Source organism: Bombus fervidus, chromosome 6 (assembly GCF_041682495.2).
Source record: "Bombus fervidus isolate BK054 chromosome 6, iyBomFerv1, whole genome shotgun sequence".
Taxonomy (NCBI): Eukaryota; Metazoa; Arthropoda; class Insecta; order Hymenoptera; family Apidae; genus Bombus; species Bombus fervidus.
Window position 1 is genome coordinate 4,246,711 of NC_091522.1, and position 24,454 is coordinate 4,271,164.

The 24,454-nt window shown below is 35.7% G+C and overlaps 2 protein-coding genes and 2 long non-coding RNA genes across 7 annotated transcripts in view; 2 read left to right on the forward strand and 2 right to left on the reverse strand.

Moving 5' to 3' along the window:
- LOC139988357 (endoplasmic reticulum junction formation protein lunapark-A-like) overlaps nt 1-9,368 on the reverse strand; it is a 129,171-nt gene extending 119,803 nt beyond the window's left edge. Inside the window, exon 1 of the mRNA XM_072005699.1 lies at nt 9,342-9,368. Coding sequence (XP_071861800.1) covers nt 9,342-9,353 — 12 coding nt within the window. The 5' untranslated portion in view covers nt 9,354-9,368. The remainder of the gene's footprint in view (nt 1-9,341) is intronic.
- LOC139988388 (uncharacterized) overlaps nt 1-22,209 on the forward strand; it is a 98,142-nt gene extending 75,933 nt beyond the window's left edge. Inside the window, exon 2 of the long non-coding RNA XR_011800102.1 lies at nt 21,945-22,209. This is a non-coding gene — a long non-coding RNA (uncharacterized lncRNA). The remainder of the gene's footprint in view (nt 1-21,944) is intronic.
- LOC139988385 (uncharacterized) overlaps nt 1-24,454 on the reverse strand; it is a 194,915-nt gene that overhangs the window by 168,036 nt on the left and 2,425 nt on the right. The window lies entirely within an intron of this gene.
- Nucleotides 1,558-10,395, forward strand: LOC139988363 (sodium channel protein Nach-like). Of its 4 annotated transcripts, none has more exons than XM_072005706.1 (10): nt 1,558-2,191; nt 3,396-3,538; nt 4,570-4,741; nt 4,856-5,004; nt 5,082-5,211; nt 7,389-7,674; nt 8,438-8,491; nt 8,577-8,748; nt 8,827-8,933; nt 10,129-10,395. In XM_072005706.1, exons 3-10 carry the CDS (start codon nt 4,691-4,693, stop codon nt 10,329-10,331), a joined length of 1,152 nt encoding a protein of 383 aa, XP_071861807.1. In that variant the 5' UTR covers nt 1,558-2,191; nt 3,396-3,538; nt 4,570-4,690; the 3' UTR covers nt 10,332-10,395. The 4 variants fall into 4 exon arrangements, with proteins under 4 accessions (XP_071861807.1, XP_071861808.1, XP_071861809.1 ...); XM_072005707.1 differs by having other exon boundaries at nt 1,558-2,149; XM_072005708.1 differs by lacking the exon at nt 1,558-2,191 and adding an exon at nt 2,717-3,048.

Here is a 24,454-nt window from a genome sequence, read left to right on the forward strand (position 1 = left end):
AAGGGACAAGGGAAAGATTTAGGGCGACTGAGGGGAAGACGGTCGAGTATAGTGATTCGATTAACGTCGTGTAAACTTGATCTACTTTACGTGCAGCTAACTCGTTCTTTGAGCCAGTTCAGGATTGCAAGATTGCAACCCACGGTTACACGTACATCCTCCTTATAATATATTCACGAGCGTAGACCGGCGAACCACGCATTTTCATAACGGCACACGTACGCAACATCAGGCGGCTTGTGACACGCTTGAAACGATAGAGCGTGAGATAGTCGAGGCTGGATTAGCGACTAAACTGCCACCCATCTTGCTGGATCATTCTAGTCACGAACCTGACACCTGATGAAGTTCCGAAGTTTTATGGCCTTAATAACTAGTTACAGGGTAAATTCAAGGACAACTTGTCGAAAGGACTGATTCCAGTTACTTGTTAGACTCACTTGTTGAGCATTGATTTACCATTTCTTCCATTGGCTAGCACAATTGTTAGAAGCTAATCGAGTGGAACAATATAACATGAAAATATAATATCAGAATAATCATTGTTATTAGGTGAACACATGAAGCTTTTATCAATTGATATATCACTAAATCATACGTTATAGAAAAAAAAGGTTCAACTTTAAAATAATATACAATGATAAATCTATAAAGATAAAGCTACTGGAAAGAAGATTTAAAGATTGATATAAAGAAAGTGCATGTTTCATATGTTAGAACCCAATACTTAAAATAAGGATCTTTCCGAGGAAAAATAATATGAAGGAAAATTAGCCGCATATTAGTATAGCAGCAGCGCATGCGTCTATCCTTAACAGATGTTCTTTCGCAATTGTTCATCTTAAAAGAATACCAACATTTTTGGTGTTTAGTTGTTTTTCTTAAAAGGATAAAAAGATTTATGGTATTTAAATGTTCATCTTAAAAGAAAGATATTTGTCATTTAGAGAATGATACAATAAGCGATGTATAAGAGGAAAAAGATGTAGATAAATTCAGGAGCGATCTTATACAATTTCGAAACCAAAGACACGTTTAATGAGAATGTGCGAAAGAGCGTAACGTTGGAACAATAGATATGTTGCGAAGCACGATCCGTAACTTTCCAGTGGCAACGAGCGACTGACCGTGTGTGAGATAAGCGAAGCGTATCAGTAATTAAATGGTTTAAGATATGCGATCTTTTCGAGGTGGAATCGTTCCGTCACCCATGCGACACGTGCAACATGCGAAACGAGGCCGCTAGTGTTTTACGATTCTAATCGAGGAACAACGTGGCGCCCAGTCGTCGATGGAAATTCTGCCAATGGAACGTCGCACAACCACCCAATATATTCGTTTGAAGTATAACTGCGGCTAAAACTTTGGTTATGCACACTCCATCTATCGGTATACATACACGTTTTTCGGAAATATTTTATCGCCATATATATCTCGCTTTACTTTTGTTTAACATATTTTTCATTCTTTTCTTTTTTTGCAATATTTAAACAAAAACAACCGGTTGGGTTAGGTAAACAAGTTGAACCATAGACTTAATTCAGAATTTACTCAATCGATATCGTCAATTTCTACCGTGTACAAGTCAAATCGCGCGTAACTGAAGCCAACTCGTTTCATCTTTATTTTATTCGCCTACGTTTGTTTTCTTCCATTTTTGCCCATACATACGCACATCTTAGTCAGGGGTCGTATTCACCAATATAAATCCAAAATTTTTTTATTCGCATTTGTTTTATTCTATCCGCGTCGCAACGAGAACTCTGGTCTACGTATCCCATTTTGTCCACGTTCGATTCTCTACAAGTAATAAACTGATTAATAACTAACTACAATTTTTCTAGGATAGCAAGAGTTTACGTCGAGTATCGTTGAAGATTCATTATTTTGTCGCGTTTTCCTTCATTTTCGCTCGAATCATGCTTCACAATTTTGTGCATCAACGATACGATGATACGAGCACCATGAACAAAGAAGATAGAAGAAAGTTCAACGTTCCTTACGAACGTCCAATATCAAACCGAAGCAAACACATCGTCGTATTGAATTACAGCAGAGTATTCTCGAAATATTGGCGGTTATACTGCAAGCACACAACTTTAGTGGGTCTGAAGTATTTTTTGAAAGACGAAGTTACCTGGTTGGAGAAGTAAGTGAAATTCATGGAATATGGATATTCCCAGTGTTTCAGGTAATCGCGTATAATCGCATTACGAAATTATTCCGTTTCATATGCACGGCAAAATACGTTGCGTTTTGAGTAACCAAACGATTATCTGTTCGACTAATTTGATCGTTCGCCGAAATGCTTCCTGTTAAATACACGATATTATCTTCATTCTATATTCAGTATATTCTTCGATGCACCAAACACAATTTCCTAGGATACTTGATCGTTTCGTTGTTCTAAATAGCTTACCCAGTGTATCGCGTAACAGGGCAATGTAATCATAAAGAAAAATGTAGATGCCTTTTTACTTACAAGATTACGATATTGAACCTGGTTGGTTAGTTTTGCCATTGTAGTGAATTTATCGTGAAGCACAAAGACCTTAGGAAATTTAATGCAGATACGTTCATTAGAATACAGATGTTTATAAAGAGTCATAATTTTATAAGTTTTATTAACATGAAGTAGAGAAGTGGAAATTAAGAAGAGAGATTTTTGTTTTACACAGTAAATATTATTAAAATATTATCTAAAAGTAGTTATATGCAAATTTATACTTACGCATCAAATGCTGGAAAGAATACTATACTTTGAATATTTTCATGAAGAAAATTTCGCGAATATCTGTGTTAAGGAAAAATGTTTTCCTTTGGCAACATGCAAGGCATATAGCCATAAATCCCATAAAATCTTGGGTACAGGAAGATCTTGTAGTTCGATGTGTTATTTTAAAAGACGATAGAAGATTTTATGAAGGATTAAAGTCAGGAAAGCTGAGACTAAAAAAATGAACGAAGGAATAAGGAAGATAACAATGAAATTTCAGTGTTCCACTAGGGAAAATGATACGCCATGGAGGGTGAATAATTAAACATAAAGTTACGTATAGTGCGCGACTTTTATAAAACGAATTCGGTAATAAACGAGATTCTCATTTTCTATGAAAAAAGCAGTGAACCATCGTTTTACGAGCGCTTGAAGTGTTATTTTTTATAGGAGCTCACGTAGCATCAAGGGTGTTTAATGGCAATCAAACGCGTATCATGTTCATTAAAAAAGCGAACTCGAGGATCTTTTCATTCGTCAGTTAGCTATTACCCTCTCTATCATGAGACTTTATATTTTATGGAAAATTTGATTTAAAAAGTAAAAATCGGTGTAATCAAACACATTGTACGAGAGAAGAACGACTATATAAATATTTAAATATTTGGAATATTTTTAGGTTCTTATGGCTTCTCGTATACATAATCTCCATAATTTGCGGCTTTCTCCAGATGCTCAATATTTATCAAGCATACAAAGATATACCAGTAACAGCCACGCTAGAGTCAGAGTATTTTCCAACTAATGAAATAAAATTCCCCGGTAAGTTAAAATACATATAATGAAAATTCGAAGCAGAAAATCAATAAGCTATGCGCAAACGAGATACCACATCGTTAAAAAGAAAAAAAAAAAAAGGAAAGAGAAAACAAGAAAATCATCGTCCAATTTCGTTCTTTTACCACCTGAACGTCTGAGTTCGATTAAAAACCGGAGCCCTCAGCGATCTCGTTTTAATTAAGCGATTTGAACGGGTAGCGTGGGAACAGCCTTTAAATTTTGTGGACGAAATCACGACACGAAAGCCTAACCTTTTCACCAGCTCTGATTACTGTCTTTCTAGCTGTCTCTGTTTGCACCATTAACAGAATAAGTCTTCAATCCGCCACGAAACTCGCGACTGAAATGTAAGAAGCTGTTGAGTATTAAATAAACACCGGTGTTCTCGCGAGGAGTGAGTGTGAGCAAGCATCGTGGCTTTTAATGCGTAAGGAACCACGGGGTTTAATAGAAAGAGGGTGGAGTAGAATGAGAAAGGAGGTTGGTAGAGGGGATAAGTTGGTCGAGGGTTATAGCACGTCGTTTCGGCGCACTGCAGAAAATTGCACCGGCACGGATAATTTCAATAACTGCACTCGAAAAGCGTGACCTCGTTGAAGATCCGTGAAGCACCGGCAGTCAGCCGCCGCCACCTAATCACTGTGATAATCACCATGAACGTGTTCATTGTCGGGCCACGCTGGCTAGCGGCTCTAACATAGTTATCGATTCGCGCCAGCCGATTTAATGAACGCTAATTTGCGTCCGATTAACTTTCGCCAATTTAATCAAGTATTAATATGCACCGAATCCAATGACACCCCGGGAGGAATAGTTTGCTAAGTTTTACGGGCAACCAAAGGATACTAATGGCGCAAATAGTTCGAATCATTCACTTGAGAATGAATTATGCTGCTAGATTATCGTTCTCGTTGATATGCTTGCGTTTTGTGTTCAATCACCAATAAATGTTACATTTTAAGTAAAATTTTATCAATTGAAAGGATTTTAATTTGCATTCGTTGGAGCGTCAGGTATGAAGCGAAAATCAGTAATTTAACCGTGAATGAAATTCTTCGCGAAATACGGAAAGTCGGTGATTTGTACGATTCGCCATTTACTACTGCTGGTGATTACGCTCAGATTATTCAGCTGATGTCCAAGTTTTACGGGAATAATTACGATATCACCGACATAATGGAACGCGTGAGTAGCAGTAATTATACATACATATATGTATGTTCTATGGTAATCCGTAATTCATTTATTGGATCACAAAAATCTAGTTTTATAGAGTTAATAAAGCAAAGGAAATTTCAGCTAACACCACAGTGTTCGTCTATGTTACTCAACTGTTATTTTCGCAATCAGAGAATGAATTGCTCGGATATATTCAGTGTCGGAAAAACGAAAAATGGATTCTGTTGCATTTTTAATTATATTGCCGAGAGTTTTGGTGATACTCCTAAGTAAGTCTTGCACAATGTTTTTTCCAGTATTACAATATTCATAATCCTTCGACATTCTTTAATTCTATTTGTAATAGGTTTTTTAAGCAGGAGGAATTTAAATTGTATTATGTCGGAGACATAGGTATACGGAACGGTTTAACTGTGACGATGGATCCCTTATTGGACGATTATTTTTACACGATACTACCTACTATTGGTTGGAAGGTAATTATTTATCGTCCTTTTATTTTATGCTAAATTTTCCCCACGAATCTAACGATCTACCATTACCACAATATAATCTCAGTCTCTTCGTCTTTTTATTTTATATTACTCTTATATTTCTACTTTTATTTATTATATTTATCACATTTCCTGCTTTTGCAATGATTAAAAACATGCAAATGTTTAATAGATGAGACAGAAAGATAATTTCACATACCGGAAGGTACATATTAGAGATCGACTCTAGTGTTAATTATGAATATTATAACTTCAAAGTATTTAACATGAAAATCTTGCCATTTCGCGTTCCTAATTGTTTTTTGTTTGTTCGAATATGGTCGACAACGATTATAACATTTTGTGGTGCGAATGCCTGTTGACAAAAACTCGGCGAAGGTCATTAGCAACACAACGCAACGTTTCGTTTGGTGTTGGAAAAAGGTCCAGCATTGCGACCATTCACACTGTCCAATGCACGTTTCCTGCGTTGTGTACCATTTAATGACACTTCTAAACACTGGTTTCATGCTCTAAATGTTACTTTCAGCATAATTTGGTTTATTTAAATTTATAACGATTTAAGATTTATTCGTGGGGAAAAGCACGAGTAATTACGAATTATGAAACGCAAAATGGTTTACTGTGTTGTCATGTGGAAACGTGATAGATTGGTCTGAATATTTGAACAAGAAACTAGAGAGGGGCAAATTCTTTTAAACGAAATCTATTCAAACGGATTTATTGTACCTGATGGAAATACAGAACGCGGAACTTTTGCGCGAAGGAACTCAACGAGCGTATGATGGTTATTCGTGTGATCGCGTTGCTTCTCTTTTAGAGCAAGCGAACCATATTTCGGACATTTAAATGTACGCAAAAAATCCTTGTGCGTATTTCAAAAGTGTTATTCGTTTTAATCTTCTACTATGAACTCGCGAATTTCTCTTTTGTATAAAATAACAATAAGAGAACTTGTTTCTATTTTTTCTCCACTGGGACGATACCTTCAAAGCGAGTACAATATATTTTACGTTTCCTGTTTAAGCAATTTTCAATATTTGAGAGCAAAACTAAAATCGATAAATTTGTCTACAATCGTAGAAAGAAATGAATCGATTCTTTGAGGTGATCCTTGTTTTAATTAAAAATCGTCTTTTTAAATCAATTTAGCCATTTGTAAAGGACACTTAATATGCAATAGCCTAATAACCAATAGAACTAGCAACAATCAAAGAATGAAACTTGTGTTAAAGAAATCAAAATGCAAAAATATAAGAAAAAACATATAATACACAAGAATAAATAAGTTTTTCCTATATACATACATTGTAAAAAATCACAATCGCCGATGACATTTTGCTTTAGAAAATCCAAAAACGCACCGTCGTAAATTTACGAAATTTATATGAAAAATTATGAATTGATCGTTTTCGATAATTCTAACATTAAAGAAATTTCATGGATAACTCATCTGTCTTTAATTAATTGTCATAACAAAACTGCAAATATTTATACAAATTTATATTTTTATTAACATAACCGAAACTTAACTAGAGATCCGTTTCCTTTATCAAGTGTTATAATATGCTTAGAATATTATATATATTTTTTAAATATTTTTATTATATATTTATGTGTATTATATATTTTCTTGAACCTTTAAATTTTTTATAAATACACAGATATCCACAGTTTAGCCATAAATCTTTAGAAACCCTAACTAATTGCTCATTCAATCAACTCTCTTTTATTCTCGGCATCGTAACATTCTATTGGGTTGGGCAATTAAGTGATTGCGGATTTTGTCATTATTAACTTGAGGTGTGGTAGTAGTCTCCTAGTGCGCTAAGCCTGTATATAGTTGTGGTGATAGTTTGTAGGGTGAGACAGGTTCTGCCGTGGGTACAGATGTCGCTGCTGGGGGATATACTGCTGCATTTTTCTTTTCATTTATACTGCCGCGAAAGAAAAATCGAACTCCGGTCACCGAGATTTGAACCCGGGTCCCATTGTCTGTTCGTAACCTAAGGCGTTAACCACTGCGCTGCCGTCGTCCGACGATAGTTGGTGTCGAGTGGTGGTATTTTGCTGTCGAGTTCCGCCACAAGCTAATGACAAAATCTGCAATCACTTAGTTGCCAATCCAATAGTACAGTACCGATATGCATATTTATCAGGTGATGATATTCGACCCTTACGATTACCCTGACTCGGGCAGCGGCAGCGTTTCGGACATTCTGCTTGGCCCGTTAACAGAGAAGTACGTACGTTTGAAGGCGGTTGGGTTGTACAGTACCGACAATATTCGCCCATATTCAATGCAGAAACGGGGCTGCATTTTTCCCGACGAATACGTTTTGGACCACACGACTTATACCTATAATGACTGCATAGTCTCCTGCAAGGTGGAGCACGTATGGAATCATTGCAAATGTAGAGTGTTTTTCTATCCATATCACGAAGGTAAAAATTACTTTATCGTTCGATTTTTTTCTGGTAGAACTAGTTCACTTTTCAGGGAATCGTTTGTTTTAAATTCTCAGGGGAATTAAAGTAATATTATTTTAAGACGAAGCGTCTGTTTCTATGAAAAAGAAAGAAAATATAGTCTGTTTTAAGTTGAAATTAAAAAAAGTTTAAGAATTATTATAGTGCTTTATAGAATTCGAATTTGAAGTAATGTCCAGATGAGGGAGATTTGTGTTTTTAAATGAAAGCAATGTACATGTTCACGCGTTCGTTCTAAATATCAAATCTGAGTCAATATGTAATTTTACTACACGTTCCTTGTACCACATGATACTTTAATTAAGTAAGAGAGGCAAATGAATCCTTAAAAACCCAAACAATCCCCTATTCTATTATTTATTAATTTGAAATTATATCTTAACAATAAATATTCACTAATAAGAAATATTAATATTTTGTATGAATTTTTTAAATTTGATTAGTATTCATTTGTTGAGCAATGGTAGAACCTTAAAAATTAGAAATTAGAATTTTTAACAATATAACATAACACAATGTGAAATACAATATAAAGATAGCTATTATATAAATTTATTTATTTTTAATTTAAATATTAGCGTATGAATTAGATAATGGATTAGTAATGAACGTATTGCATCATTTGATTCTATCTTGCCTTTAGCATTTAAGAAAATATAAAATATTTCTGTAATATTCTAACGTCGACCAAAACTTTCGCTTTATCAATCGTTTTTAGATTTCCACAGAACTTGCAATATGGAGAATATACATTGTTTATTGCAATATTACGGTGAGAACCTATCTTATATTTACAATCAACCAAATTCAACAAGAAATTTATATATAATATTTTTTATCGATTAATTAATTAACAGATGTAGCATTTAACATCGTACCTTATAAAGACAATAATTTAAGTAGCTCGCTCGATGATCAGAATGCAACAATGTATTGCAATAATTGTTACCCTGAATGTGACGATATGAGATATTATGTGCAAAGTACTATATCTAACATAGAGCCTGGATACTTCGACACGGAATTATTGTAAGAGAATATTAAAATATTATCGTATTTCTGTTAAATACACGTATTGTTACTAACATCTTTTTAAATACTTCCTAGTCCAGACATGAACGTAACGAATCATAGTGTCCTGCACGTGTATTTTCCAAACTCGGGAACCGAGTTTTTGAAACAAGACGTCACTACCCGTTGGTACGAATATTTGGGTAAATATTTATACATTTTATCTCCTCCATATTTCAACTAAAACGTACAATGAATATATTTCTAGTAACTATCCCATGTCATGCTGTCACTGTTTCAAGATTTATTATCGTAATTTTAAAAGATATAGGTTATAGGACATTCCTACTACAACTTTATTTTCGTTTTTAACAATTATCATAGATGAAATTATTTGCGACCATTGTAAACAATCACATGTTTACTTCTCATCTAGTAACGAATCGCAATAAAACATTTAATTCTGTTTGTTCAACTTTATCGATTATCCTAAGAATTACAAGAAAATAAATGTACTGTGATGAAATTTCAATTATTTATTTAAAGTGATTTTCTTTGATGAAAGTTTTTAGATGTTATACTATAACAGTGTATGAAGTATTTTCACTTACTTGTTTGTACATTTCCAGTCATTCAGTCTGACTCACTGTTCTTTTTACTTCTTTGACCACTACAGATTTCACGACGATAAACGAAATAAACAATTTATACACATTTCAGAACACATTTTTCTAATACTAACACTCATATAATAGTAAAAAGTAAACTGAAAACTATAATACGTTCACTCGCAACGCAATGCAACGTTTCATCGCGCTATTTAGGAGTGTCAACAATACGTAACGGACGGAGAGAATCACTACGTTAGTCAAACATCTTTAATAAATATTAAAATATTTCATACATATATGTAATATATATTGTAATAATCTATATCATAATTAATGAGCGTAATAAAACAAATGCATAATAAATGTACTGTCTTGAATCCGATTTAATAGCCTATTAGCGTTTCGACAATCTAATCTTAATGAATAGTAAGAGACAGAGTATCTAGATGGCTACATAGCACTTGGGCTATTTGTTTTCGTTAAGCTGTCGAATATACATATCTGAGGCTATCGCATGCGTCAGCTTGGAGTTCTTCTTATTTCTGTCTAAATCTGGATATGTATTTAAATATATTTCCACAATTTTGGAAATATTTCCACAAAATTTAGAAATATTTGTATTTTTGTTTATTTTTAATATGTCTATATATATATATATACATATATACATCGAATTTGTAAGATTGAAATATTTGGGTTTAGAAAATTTCGAAATTAAGTCGAACGTAATACTTTAAGATTTTATAACTTGCAAACCTGCAATTGTTAAAAGACATTTATTTTATAGGTGAAGTTGGAGGACTCTATGGACTTTACGTTGGCATCAGTATCATTAGTTTCGTAGAACTGATTTATTTTATCATATTATGGCTCACTGAAACGTTTAAATCTCTCGAGGTACTAGAAGAAGAAATTCCTCGTGAAAATGTTATACATCCTATTTATTGGAATGAATTCTTTCCACATCCAAGGACTGTCATGAATAATTAATGAAAATAGTATTTGCTTCTAATATACATTCGATGTGTCTCTATATATCTGCACTGTGTTCGTTCGTTTTACAATTCAATAAATGTACTTGCTTCTTAAAAGTTTCCTAGTGATGTACTGGAATCCTATCAATAAATAAACTTGTGATATAATTACAAGAAACAGAACTAATTTTTTCGAAATATTAACAATTCCTGCTCTATTGACCAAACTATCAGTGTTTGAGATTACGACCAACAGCAAGTTTCTAACATTTGACAAATTTTACTTTCACAAGAACAATTCGTTGAATTCCAGGGTTGTCGGGTATCCAACAGGGAAACGAATCGCTTTAAACCTGAAGCAAAATATAGTTTCAAAGAGATTTTATAAATTTTCTATTCGCCAGAAGAAAAGTAGTGTGCAGGAACTGAGTGAGATATTATGATCTAAGAAGATCGAGGTGTTTTGATCGAGTCATCGAGTGTTATTAACGAGACATGTATTACATCACGTCTTCTGGTGGTGGTGGTGGGTCAAAAAAATATGTTTGACGTCGTTAGTAAGTTCACGAAGAAAAATATTGTCATCAACAATCCAGCATTGTAGTAATGTTTGGTCACAGCTGTAGGATATCGAGCGACCAAATGTTCTATGGAATCCGGTTAGCAATGAAAAAATCAATTAATAAGGTTAAAAATCCGATCGTGATCTTATATCTTGCATTTTGTTTTATTTATGATTACAAGCAATCGATAATTCAGTTTATGTCCAAATAAGGATTAGTGAAGACCACATAAGAAAGAGATGATCATTTTTGTTCATTTGTGTTGCGCCCCGAGGCTCACTCTAGGCCGTGTTCCTAACCGTCTTCCTTGGTATTACAGTGTTGCAGACAGATCGTCTTACATGACCGTCGAGATATACACAAAATAGCGATAAATGCATTGTTGCCGTCAAGCAGCGAGTTCTAGAAACATCGATTCGTCTTCGGTCCGTTATTGTACCTACACAAAAAAGGTGGCATACGTGACCAGAGGCGCGAACGGTCGCGAGACCCGAGCGTGGTGGGGGTCGTGGTTGTTTCCCAGACAAGACAAAGGACAAAATCGAAGGGCAGTCAGTGGCAAATGACAATTTTAACCGATTGTATCGAAAAGTTCAGAGGAATAAAATCGAGGTCGCTTAATCAAACGAATGCATCGAGAAATATCATAAAATCGGGTCGAATTACAGTAACAAACTAATTGTCTCATCGTTAACTGATTTGTAATGTGTTAATTCTAATTTTAAATATTGTTACAAATACAAGTTTATTAACCCTGTAATTCCGTGTTACAATCATTTGAACTATCTCTGTTATCCTAATCGAAACAGAGGAACGACTGATTTGCGGCGTCGATTATCAAAATCGTAGCGAGAATTTACGCCTCTTGCTGACGCGTTTCCTCGCTATCACGTCTCTCTGCGAACGGTCGTAACAATTTGTTTCATTCTTTTTATTACTTAGTGGCTAAAAAGAAGTTTTTTCTTAATATAAAATTGTTGAAGGAATGAGTAACATTTGTACAATCGTGGAATGGGTCGACAGTATCAAGAAGTATCATATTTTCATCTGTGACCTTCAAATAAAATCTTCATCAATTTTTCTTTCATTTTATTTATTTTTCCTATCCTTATCGAGCCTTCAACAAAGCAGGAAAATGTAATTGGTACAAGTTACAAAATAGCTAGCAGATGTTCACATCGATCAGAAAGAGATTAGATTCGTCGAGCCGGCAAGTTTCAGTGCACTCGATCTTGAAACCGCTTCAAGACGCGACCCGTGCTCTCAAGCATCGCCGTCTGAATAACGTGAAATGAGTTTCACCGCAATTTTCCGCGATGCAATTCGAACTTTTGGCGATTTCCAGCGTTCAAGAATCTTCGTATGAGCAAACAAAGCGACGCTGCTATGTACACTCCACACAGATTAACCACTCGGGTATTCTGTTATCTTTGAACAATGAAATTTCAGATCTATTCGATTAAAAGAGTGATTAATTGGACGAAAAGTACACGAAGAAATTGCTTTGTTAAGTTAACTCTCGATACCTTTAGATCAGAGTCATTGAAAACTTTCCTCTTTCTTTTATTAGTATTTTAAAATTCTTATTCACAAATTTTACATTTCTATATTAAATTAAAGAAGTTTGAAATAAAAATTTAATTTATTATATATTTTAATTTAGTTAACCCACTAGAGACTAACGTTGCATTAATATAACATTTCACTCGCAATTTCTTCTCATACAATTTACGTTATTAAATTCGGGTTTTTAACAATGTGGTTATGAAAGTTAATATCTTTTCTATATAGACCATATAGTTTTAAGCAGTTTAACAAAATTGAAATATTTAAACTATTATATGGAAATGTTTTCTTTATCTATTCTAATGTATTTTTTGTAGTTTATCAAAATAATATGAAATTCGGAATATTTACGTTCTCTCAGTACCGTTGACTTTGAGCAAATTAATTTCGCTGAGTCGGTCTTAATAGATTAATATAGCGATGTCTAATATTTACCCTGATCCTTTTCGAAGTAGCTTAACAGATTCCGGTAATTTTGAACTCTGTGACAGGTTCGAAGCTCGCTGGTTCTCCACGTCGATAGGAAGCTGCGAGGGATAACTCATTAGTCGTTGATATTGATGTCTGCGAGCCCCAGGCTGTGGTTCTTCACCGCCAAAACAAAGTAATTTATCTGCGCTTTGACGCTGGGATCCGCTGTCTCACATTCTGAATTGGTGTGCACGCGTAGCTGGTCTCGTTACAAATTGCCCAGCAACATTAGTTCTGTTCGATGGTCTCCCAAATTCGCCGCAGGTGTTTCCGAGCGATGGAAATTTCCGTGAATCGAGCTGGCCGCACTCTCGTTTCATCAAACGTCGACCATACCGGGAATAAAACGTCCAACGCTCTAGAATTCCGTGTTAGAAATCGTGAATAGGATCGCGTTACATAATTTGAACATGGTTTCCCTAGAATTCTTGCCAGAATACCTTTCCTATCTCTTGATTCCTCGACAATTTTCTGTCATTATAGTTTTAATCGTGTGTTCCACTTTATTTTTTGAATAGTTCTTCGATTTTATGTACGACGGATTAATATTTACCTCTTGGCAAATTACACGGCAGAGAATGCAGCCACGAACAATTTCTCATCGCGACGTTATTGCGTTAGGATATTGTTCGATCGAGAAGAATACACGGGGATGATGCAGGCACACGCGCGACTCGTAATCAAGAAAAGGATTCGCGAACATCAAAGGCTGAGACCTCAATCAAATCCAATACCGTCGTCGCGACTAGAAATTCAGGATGCCACGTATCAGTGCACAGAAAAGGCTCTTGTAAAAAGACTGCCGATCTAGCCGACTCTGAAGAACAGAATTAAATTAAACGTCCGTTTAAGTAGTGTCCAATTTTAGACTCGTCCTTTTATTGCGTCCTTTCTTTCAAAGATGAAAGAATATATTTTTACCTATGACGCGTCTCATTTTTATTCATCGAATGAGATACATAGAGAACAAAGTAGAAAAGATACCTTTTGGTCTCAACCAAGCGACATATTTAATTCTTGTGATACTCTTAGCACCAATTTTCTGAAAAAGATCGATACTCGTGACTCTTTCATCAAGTGTGCTAAATATGCAATAAAGCAGACTCGTGGCACATTTTAAGGGCTCGATACGTAAGAACTGACCTAAATAGGGCGAAGTGTGCTCAGCTTCTTGTTTGAGAATCGCGCGACACGTGTTCTGCGGCAAACAATGTGGTCGTGAACGATTATCGCTGAATCTGTATTTTAACACGAATATTAAGTTTCATCGGAACTATTGAACTTATTCGAACATATCTATAAATATTTCAGTTCCCCTGACGATGATCCAACATAAACTTTCAATCAACCAACGATAGAGAAGAGTAAGTTAATCCAGTGTGGCACTCGGATGAAGAAAGATTACGATTTAACTTTTAAAAGAGGTATTGTTACGTCGCGAGGCTTAGTATGGATCGTATTTCTAACCGTCTCTCGCGATCCTCCAGCGTCATATACGAATCGTCTCATCTTCCCGACGGAACATACAATGTATCGACGAGCGTGTCACGTAAAATAATAATAAAAAAAAAGGAAGGAAAAATCGAAGACGTAAAATAAAAGATAAAAAACGAAAATAAAGAAATACAAAGACAGAATTTATTTCTTTACACTTGGTTTACACCTGACTTCCGAACTGTAGGAGCGACTTTTTAAGACTCACGCTCTTACAATTCCACCTTTAAAAACTGATTTGTTTCTTTCTTTGTCATCCCTCAATATCCCCACTATCCACGCGTTTGTTAGCCGTTCTCGAATATTCGGCGAAAGGACCGTTGGGATATTGAGGGTTCATTGAGCACTTCGCCTCGCCGACATACACTGTCGTCGAGTGCGGCCGCATCTTCATTTCTATCATCAGGTCTCTGATGTAAATCGAGGTGTAGTTGATGTTACAAGCGCATGGTTACCGCCTGGCCGCGAGTTCTAGAAACGTCGATTTCGGTCCGTTCTTTATTTTCACAAAGAAGTCGGCATACGTGATCATCGGCGCGAGCGGTGGTATGATCCGAGCGCGGTGGGAGTCGTCTCCCCGAGAGGACAAGGAATTTATCCAAGGGCAGTCAGTCTCAGTTCAAAATTCATATGGCATACATCGAAAGCCCTGACGAATAAAATCGCTAGTCTAACGAATATCGAAAAATATCAAAAGTCAAGTTCTCGGTGCTCTACCCATCAAATCGATCAACCTTCGGGTCAATCAATTATTGTACTTTCCGACACGACGAAGTCAAACAAGATCTGGCGACGCGACAAGTATTGTAGGCTGGTTAAATAAATAGATATAGATTATATAACTGTAAATTCCAATTATATTCAAAACCAAACACTCCTATTATCCTATAAGAAATAAGGGGATCGCCCTGCTCGTGGTGTCGATTCGTTTAATCGTAACGAGAATGTACAATTCCCGTTGACGCGCTTCAACGCTACCGCGTCTGCCCGCGACTGGACGAAAATACAGGTATCGATATCGGGTCTAGAGATATGCATATGTATATATGCCTCCGCGAACACGCGAAAGAGAGATAAACCATATCCAAGGAAGTCATCTGTGTGTTTTATATAAGGATATTAAAACTCTATTACTGATAATCTCTCCATCATCGAGGAACTCCATGGACCACTCAATATTATACAAAAATCGATCATCTTCCGTCCTCTTCTTCCATCCCCAACTACTTTTCCAGGCAAATAGTTGTATTCTGATCACGCCCATCTTTTAGTTTACGATGACCGGAAGCAATCTTTCTTACTCTCGGTTTCTTACGATGAGATATGTTGCATATCGCGGGCGCCGAACAGAATAGCGTTGGTTTTTGCTCGAATTGCCGATACGTGCTGCATAGATGCAGAAGGGGAAGCTTTTCACTGATAAGATTTTATGGTGAGGGCGGAACAGCGAAGTGCTTTGTTCGTGGTGCGCTCAATGCACTCTTTTGTTCCACGCTTGTCTCCTCTTCGATTGGATTCCGACATGAAGAGAATCGCGGACGAAAGTCTCGATGTTTCAATAAATGGCTTCACGCAACATGATTTCTTTTTACGCCTGCGCTCTATTTTCAAATGATTCGTTCCGTGGCACAGAGTCAGTCACTTTCGAGTATGAGTATTCTTACTTATCTGTATCACACTTATATATGTTCACATTTTTATAAATATAATTACAAAAATGGAACCTAGGTGGAAACATTTTTTAATTAATAAATATAGCGATTACTGTATCTTGGATGTTGATGATACTGATGTTCCATACGTACATAGAAATCCACAAATCCATTTATATTAGATTTGTGGCGGCACGCGACGACGGAACTTTTCGACGGCTTCGCGACACTTGGCAACAATGTATTTCGCCGAAGCGAAGTGCCTAACAAATCATCGATATGGCAACAGTCCTTCCGTCGAATGTTTGAGAAGAGGCGTGCGTGGCAACGATGTGAACGCGTGATAGTGGGGATATTGTTTTTTATTTGGTAGACTTTTTACAATCAATTCTCATTGAGAATTATAAGCAAATTATTTTGGCGTGGTACTGTAACTTGGATTATAAGAGTTTATAATATGTCTGATTCTAGTTGAATCAGAATGCTGAAATCTAAAGGGTACTGTCTTTTTAGTCTGTCAAGTAATTGGGTAACTAATGGGTTTTGGTGGTTGTTAACTCTTATATTATATCTGTTACCGAATTTGGATATTTCTTCTTTGAATGTGGGTATCTTAACGTCGCGATGTATTGTTTCGTTGGTAACATATCAAAGTGCATCTATTAATGATCTTAGGGTTTTTGATTGGAATCGTTAGAGAATTTCTATGCTGGAATTACTCGCTGTTTCCCATAGTTAGATCCCATAGGTCCAAACAGGTTTTAATATGGCTTTATATAGCATAGTGGGGATATTGAGGGGCGATAAGAAAAAAAGAAAAGATTCATTTCGTTCCGAGCTGCGAAGTGCGAAAAGTCTAGTGAAATAGCGAAGCAAACACATTCGAGAAGCGTGATTGTTAATTGTTGATCGTTAATCGTTGATAGTTGACTGTTAATTGTTAAATAAACCTTTTTGTTGAACATCAAGAGTATTTCTTGGGCACTTTATCCATCTACCTCGGATTACTTGGAAAGTTCTGATACACTTTAATAGTAAAAATTATTACATCAAAAATGATGGAATAAATGAATTATTGGAGGGGTGGAAAGCAATTATAAGTATTAATGATCAACTGAACAATAGTTATCGTAAGATATAAGAGGTACGTATAGCTATTCGTATGTAAATATTCTGTCAGAAGTTTTTATTTTCTCCAGTTCCTTTATCCATATCTTTTCTTGAGTTGTTTTATGTCTATGAAAAAATTTATTGTTCAACGATGCTATGGAAGATCGATGTCTAAGATTCTATTGACTTCGTATAGCACAAAAAACGGTCTTGAATATATTCATCGGCCGCAAAATATTGTCTGATAAAATATATTTCTCCCTCTATATTCACATATACGTGTTTTCGAAACACTCGAAAGCCCCGAGTGATTCACCAAGACCATGAAACACGCATCTCCCTTTACGACTCGGAAATCCTATTCGAAAAAGGGTGGAAACAGGCTCGCGAAGTACGTCCATCGTGTCACGTTCTTCTACGAAGTAAATTGTGGAAATATATTCCGGCAATTTATCTGGCATTCACGAAGCTACTGGTGACTCGATCGTGAAAAAGAAATTCACCCTCAGGAACCTCGTGTGAATCGAAATGAAATGTTGTATCATTAATTGCGTACGTTGGAGGGGTCGAAATAGTTTATCGACTAGACTTTGATGAAGCATACTGTGGATCCGCTTCGTGACAACAAGACAATTTATCAGCAACCGACATCACGGAAGTTGCACGAAATAGATTTATGTATCCACTGACCGGATACCGTTGCCGGGATAAAAATTGAATCGGCCATTTATGCCGGAAAGGTAACATAGTAAATCGTCCACAGGCTGTCCATGTTCTTATCGGTTTTAATGTATTTTCACCAAACGTGCTGGTCCTTTTTGTTTTAATATTATTAGTTCCTTTACCCATTCACGCGTTATATTGGATTTATCATTTTATCAATTATAAGGGATATAACACAATACATTTCCCATGTATCAACCAACGCAAGAGCGACGTGAACTAAAAAAAGTGAATTAATTTGTCGTTCGATGGGTAAAGGGCTCGAGCATGCTGACAGATCACTCGATAGAAAGTTCGATCCGAAATCGCCGGCGTTTTTTTTTTTCCGAAACAACGGATCTCTGTCTCTGTCAGTGATCGGTCACTCGGTGCGAATTAACACCTCACGTCCAATTACGCGATATAGCACAGGAACGTGACATAGTTCGAGCCATCTCACGGGGATGAGTTTCACGCAGTCGCGTTCGTCTCTTTTTGATTTCGTATTTTTTACCGCTTGAATTTTCTACTCAATCGACGATTCCCTATGCTCCCTTCACGTGCTTTGTTATTTCGTTCGTCGCTTTTGTTCCTCACCGCATTTTTATTCCTTTTCTCCTCTCTGGACAAAATTTCGAACGCACGATCACGGCTAACTAAAACGCGAACGTGAGGGTAGAATGTGAACTGAAAATTTTCCATTGACACATGGGATTTGATTATGATATCCGCGTAACAAGGATATTTCTATCTTCTCTTACACTTCACGCCGCAAAGTTGCAACTGGGATAAGAAGCGAGCAGTTTGAAAATTATAGTGGATTAATTTGCTGATGATGACTTCGTTTAACGAACACTAAGGGATAGCAACAGTAATGATAGACGTAAGTAAAACTATTACAATAATTATGTAACTTTTAAGAGAACATTATTAACAACCTGATCGTTCATATTAATAATCTATTGAAAAGCAGAAATGTAAAGTTTAATTCCATGTACCAATGCTACATATTAAATTTCATTTCATCTCCGATTATCAACTACATTAAAGGTGGAAAAATGATCTATAAATTATGTATTTTTATTATTAAGAAGATTAATAATACATATGTAATATTGTTATTCTTGGGATAATTCAGGGATCGATTCTAAAGTCTGAAAATCGAGTTTTTTATTATGAACGTAATTAGATAAAATACAAAAATAAACAACAATTGATATCCGTCTATAACAATAAATAACAACAAATTACATAAACGAGAAATAACAAGTTTTGTACAATGTTTACCTGAAAATCGAGAATCGATTTTCAACGTCCTGAGCTACCGATCTTTCTACGTCAGTCTTCAAAATTTTAAATAACTATTCTGTAATCTTGTCTGCCTCTAATGTTACTCTCTGTCCGTCCGTTTGGGAAAATGCGTGCTTCTCAAGGATGGTTGTTCGTAAAACATAAGGGGGTCGTTCTGTCCGTGAAACAAAGAATGTCGTGCTACCCGTAAAACAAAAAAAGTCCCTATCCCGCGTGAACTCTAGGGAGTTTACACATATATCAATATCTCCTTATTCGTTGTCACGAATAATCAGAATATTCATGCGATTATCCGCCATGAGCTTGAATTTAGAAAAAGTGCTATAAAAATTGTTGTAAATAAAAATTTTACAGACATTCCCTATCTTATGTAGACAATTTTTTAATATATAAATTAGTTTAAAACAGACTATAAATAAAGGAACTGAAATTGTTTCATTAAAAAAATTTATTAATTCTAGAATCGATAATTTTTATACGTATATAAATCTGGGATAATGGACTAAGTTAGCCATTGAAAAAGTTATGTAAAAATTAGATTCATTAATTTACATTCAGTTGAACGTTTTTTGAAAAAAAAAAACGTAATAAAAATGAGAAACACTTGTTAAACATACCAATTTAAAAAAAGATGCTAGAGCAAAAGGTACAGAGAGAAAAGTTCTACAAAAGTAATATACTGGATCCATGTCGATCGCGGCAATTGTTGGACATATTATTAATATTAATGTGGTCTCGAATCCACGCAGATTTGAAATGTAGAACGAGGTGGAGGGAAAGGGGTAGATCGTTACTTATATAAGCGGAATATATTAATTTTCGTGGAACACTGGATCGCAGGGCTGCGGTGAATAAATTTTGCAACTGGCCGTACCCTGAAACTTTGTCATACGGGCCGAAGTTTCGAGCCTGCTTGACGCTTTTTGCCACCGTTACAGTTTTCCCTAGCTTCCCGTTCCTTCCTGTCGTCAACTTGAATTTTCCCACTTTACTATATCTGGTGTTCAAGCGCTTTTCCACAGTCTTGATGACCGTTAAAACCAGTATCGCGTTTTACACTCGGTCACGGTTCGTTGATTTTTTCGACCAGCAATTCGCGGAGCTGTCGATAAAATTGTTGCTTAAGAGATGATTAATGATGAAACGAAATGGTGTACGGTGAACTAGTAATTTGGAAGATGTAAAAGTCAATGTCTGGAGAAAATAATGTGTAAACGCCTTTGAAAATCTGGTTGCGAAATAATTCGCGCATAAGTTCTCTTTTCTTTAATACTGTAATTGTATACCTAAATATATTATTAGGTTGTCCCAAAAGTTTCTTTCGTTTTATGAAGAAATAATAGACGCACAACGTTTTTTCTTTTATATTATGTAAACATTTCCAATAGAAGCTGGCATACCCCAAGGCAGTGTTCTTGGATCTCTGCTGTTCACCATCTACACTGCCGATTTACCAACTTTAACAGAGGTAACCACAGCGACATTTGCTTATGATACAGCTTTATTAGCATCCTACTCACACTCAATAATTCCTCCTCAACTCTCCAGCGAGGTCTCGACTCTATCGAAAAGTAGTTCCACAAATGGCGCTTCAAAATAAATGAAAATAAATCCGGTCACATAACCTTCACGCTGCGAAAACAATCCTACCCACAGATGACTATGAATAATATTCCAATTTCAAAAATTCAGTCGGATATGTGGGCATGATTCTGGACAGAAGAATAACATGGAAACGACACATTGTAGTTAATCCAAGTAACTTAAATTAAAATTCCAACATAAAAATTCTTCAACGATTCAAATCAAAAACTCTAAGATCCTTAATAGATGCACCTTGGTATGTCACCAACGAAACGATACATCACGACCTTAAGATACTCAAAGAAGAATTATCCAAATTCAGCAATAAACATAGCACAAGAGTTAACAACCACCAAAACCCTCTAATTACTCAATTACGGATCAGATCCGCATTTAAACATTAGATTTAAACATTAGATTCAGCTAGAATCAAACATACGATAATCATTTACTATTTACGTCATAGTACCACGCCAGAAAAATTTACTTATAATTCTCAATGAGAATTGGTTGTAAACTACTTCCAAATAAAAAAAAAAAAAAAAAAAAAAAAAATATTATGTAGTATCGTGGACGAGAGGCCTAAGAGATACGGGCGAACCATAAACAATGTCGCGGGAGAGCCTCGCCCATTTGCATCATGGCCCTACTTCAGACTGGTCCCGATCACGCGCGTCGGTCGTAGGTGCAGTAAATGACATCCGAATTCTTCATGGAGTTTATCGAAAATTTATTGTTCAAAACGATTAGTAGACAATGTTACTTCGCAAACACAATCTTACATTCTTTATAACAGAGGAAAAAAGTAAAAATTATTTATTTAAAAACAAATTATTTAGTTTAAAATGGAAATAAAAAAAGCAGTCGCAGCGCGCGTAATAATCCACGCTTGGTGATAGAAGACAGTCGCAACGCGCTTGAATGCAAATGGGCTAAGCGTCGACAGGCCCAACAATGTATCGTCGGTCCTTCCATCGAATAGTTCCGCGGAGAAGGCCTGCGTGACCCTGGCCATGAGCGGTTGCGGAACACGTGTGTGGTGGGGCTATGACAAAGGCTTGCTAAGAGAGAAAGACGAATTAACAGTCAGTGTTAGTTGAGAAGTCAGAGAGTGTGAATCGAGAAGTCGGAGAGTGCGAATTGCGTTATCGAGATAGTGTCGCTAGTGTTGTCGAGAGAGTGTGGTCCGCGTGAGAGAGATCGTTGCAAATTAACCATTTAGTTGTCTTAATTATAGTGCGTTATTGTATTTAATTCACGTTAAACAACCATTGTTTCCTGTTTAACCAACACCAGTTTAATTCAGTTTGAATTAAATAATAACAAACTAATTGTAGTAAGATCCTACAATTATTTTGTCGAATTACGTACGATCCATTTTGTTCTGTTGAGATAAACATCGCGACATTTCACAAATTTGGTTTCACGTTTGTATGAAGGTGCACTATTGTGAAAAACACGTTTGCGAAAGAAAGACTATCCGGACAACCTAATATATATAAATAATATAATAAAAATAATATACGTGTAATGTTAACGATAAAAACGTTACATTTTCATGTTTGTACTAATTGCGAAAACAAATCTGTAGCTCACTATTTTGGCTCGGATTTACTATTAAAAGAGTGCCAAGGATTAGCACTTTTGGATGCATGTATTAATTTCGTTCTGTTATCTCTTGTAAGAAAATGCAATGATTTATTGACCTAATACTGTAACTCCAAATTTTCTTGTCTTTTTAACAAAAGTTCTGATATGTGTATTTTTACATTGTTGAAATTATTTAATGATTATTCATGGAAACAGTTTTCGAAACATTGAACCAATTAATATTTCAATATTAATTTCGGATATATATTGTAGATATTTTTAACATTGTATATATTTCATATATTTCTACGCCTTTAGGTTTCCCATAAATATAATAAAAACTATCTAAAATAAACTCTAATTTGTTGGGAATAGGGTTAGAAAATAAATTCGTCGATATAGGAAAAAAGTTGAAGAGTGTCTACCTATTTAACCTAAATCTTCCTCAAATTGGTTACTTTTACAGAAATCGAGATACAATCTCAATGTTACTCTATTCTTTAACTTTCTTGAACTTTTCCTGAATTTCGCCCCAGATAACATTGAACGAGCCACGGAAAGGCAGCGTTCCGGGTACATTGCTCGTTGGGAAAGGGGAATAAAATCTTGGTCGGGTGACCGAGGTTTTAAACCAGGAAATTCATGGATCCCACGAGATTGTGCAACTGTCCAGGGTACCAAGTGACCCGGACACGTTCCTGTGTTCCACGAACACCACGGGCAAAACGTGCCCGTTACGCGGATCAAGACTGGATTACCTTCCGTTTGTACTTATTTAAATTCTGAAAATGTTAACCGCGAGATTGTGGCCCGATTTTTTCTCCCTTCCCCCACTGTCATTTTTTTTAACACCAGCCGCAACTTTTCCCATTAAAATCTCGACTCCACTCAAGAAAACAAACGACCAGGAAGAGAGGAGCACGCTGGAAAGAATCAGCTAACCAGCTCATTTTCCCACTTCGTACGTATTTTCCAATTTCCCTAGTGAAAAAGTTGCGGTTAATTTTACGTTCCCGGGGTAAACGGAAAGACGACTTTTCCATGGACGGAGATCTATCTAGGGGATTCAGTCTAGGGGAAAAACTGTAATTTGAACGAATCGCTCGATTGTTTTTGCTTCTTCTCCACGTTTTTCTCTTTTCACGAGAAAAGTGGTGGCGCTAAATCGGTAGAAATGGTTTGTTTAAATTGAAAGGTGGGATAAACATATCAGCGCATCTGATCTCGCGTATTTATTTCTCGTAAACTGAAACTTCCTATGGTTTGGTATCGTTTGTCATGAAATAGATGCCTGGAAAAGACAGTACTAATTGAATATTTTTGAAAACGTGTTTAGCTTGAAAGAGTATGAGCGTAATTTGGAAAGAGCAGAAAATGCAAATTTTATATCTCTTTGGTGTCAGGAGAACCAAAATATTTATACGAAATATAAAATACGATAGTAATTACTTAAAATAAAGTTATAAAATATAATAACTAAATCTCTATAGAAATTTATAATAAAACTCAAAAATTTATCATTCATTCCTATATTGAAACAATACATAAATTCCTTTCTTTTTTCGATTATTTTATATTTCTAATCTTACTAGAATTTTCATATTCATCCACTATATTCCACATTATATTCATAGGATTAAAATAGTCATTGTTACTTTTTACTGCTACGTATATACTACGATTGTTATTTATTTTACAATAATTGCTTTAAAAAATAACGAGCGAACTATAATAAAGATACGTACGAAGCTTTTTAATTCGAAACGACATTGTTTGACGTAGTATATCCTTTTTATGATGTTCTCCCGAAATTAGTCGTGTTACAGCGAAATAACAGTACTCTGGAAGCTTGGCGTGTTTCCCATGTAATTCCATCGAACGTAATGTAAAGGGATGCGCTGTGTCGTAACTCTGAGAAATACATAAAAATGTTCACTGCTCGACATACTTTCGAAACTAAAATTGATGAGCTCGGAACGCGTCAAAGTTCTCTGCTTTCGTAAATTACGTATTGTCTTTTGAACGGTTATTTATGTTGCAACAAATTGCAGGACGCGAGAAAATGAACAAAATATCATAGTGACGACGACTTGATT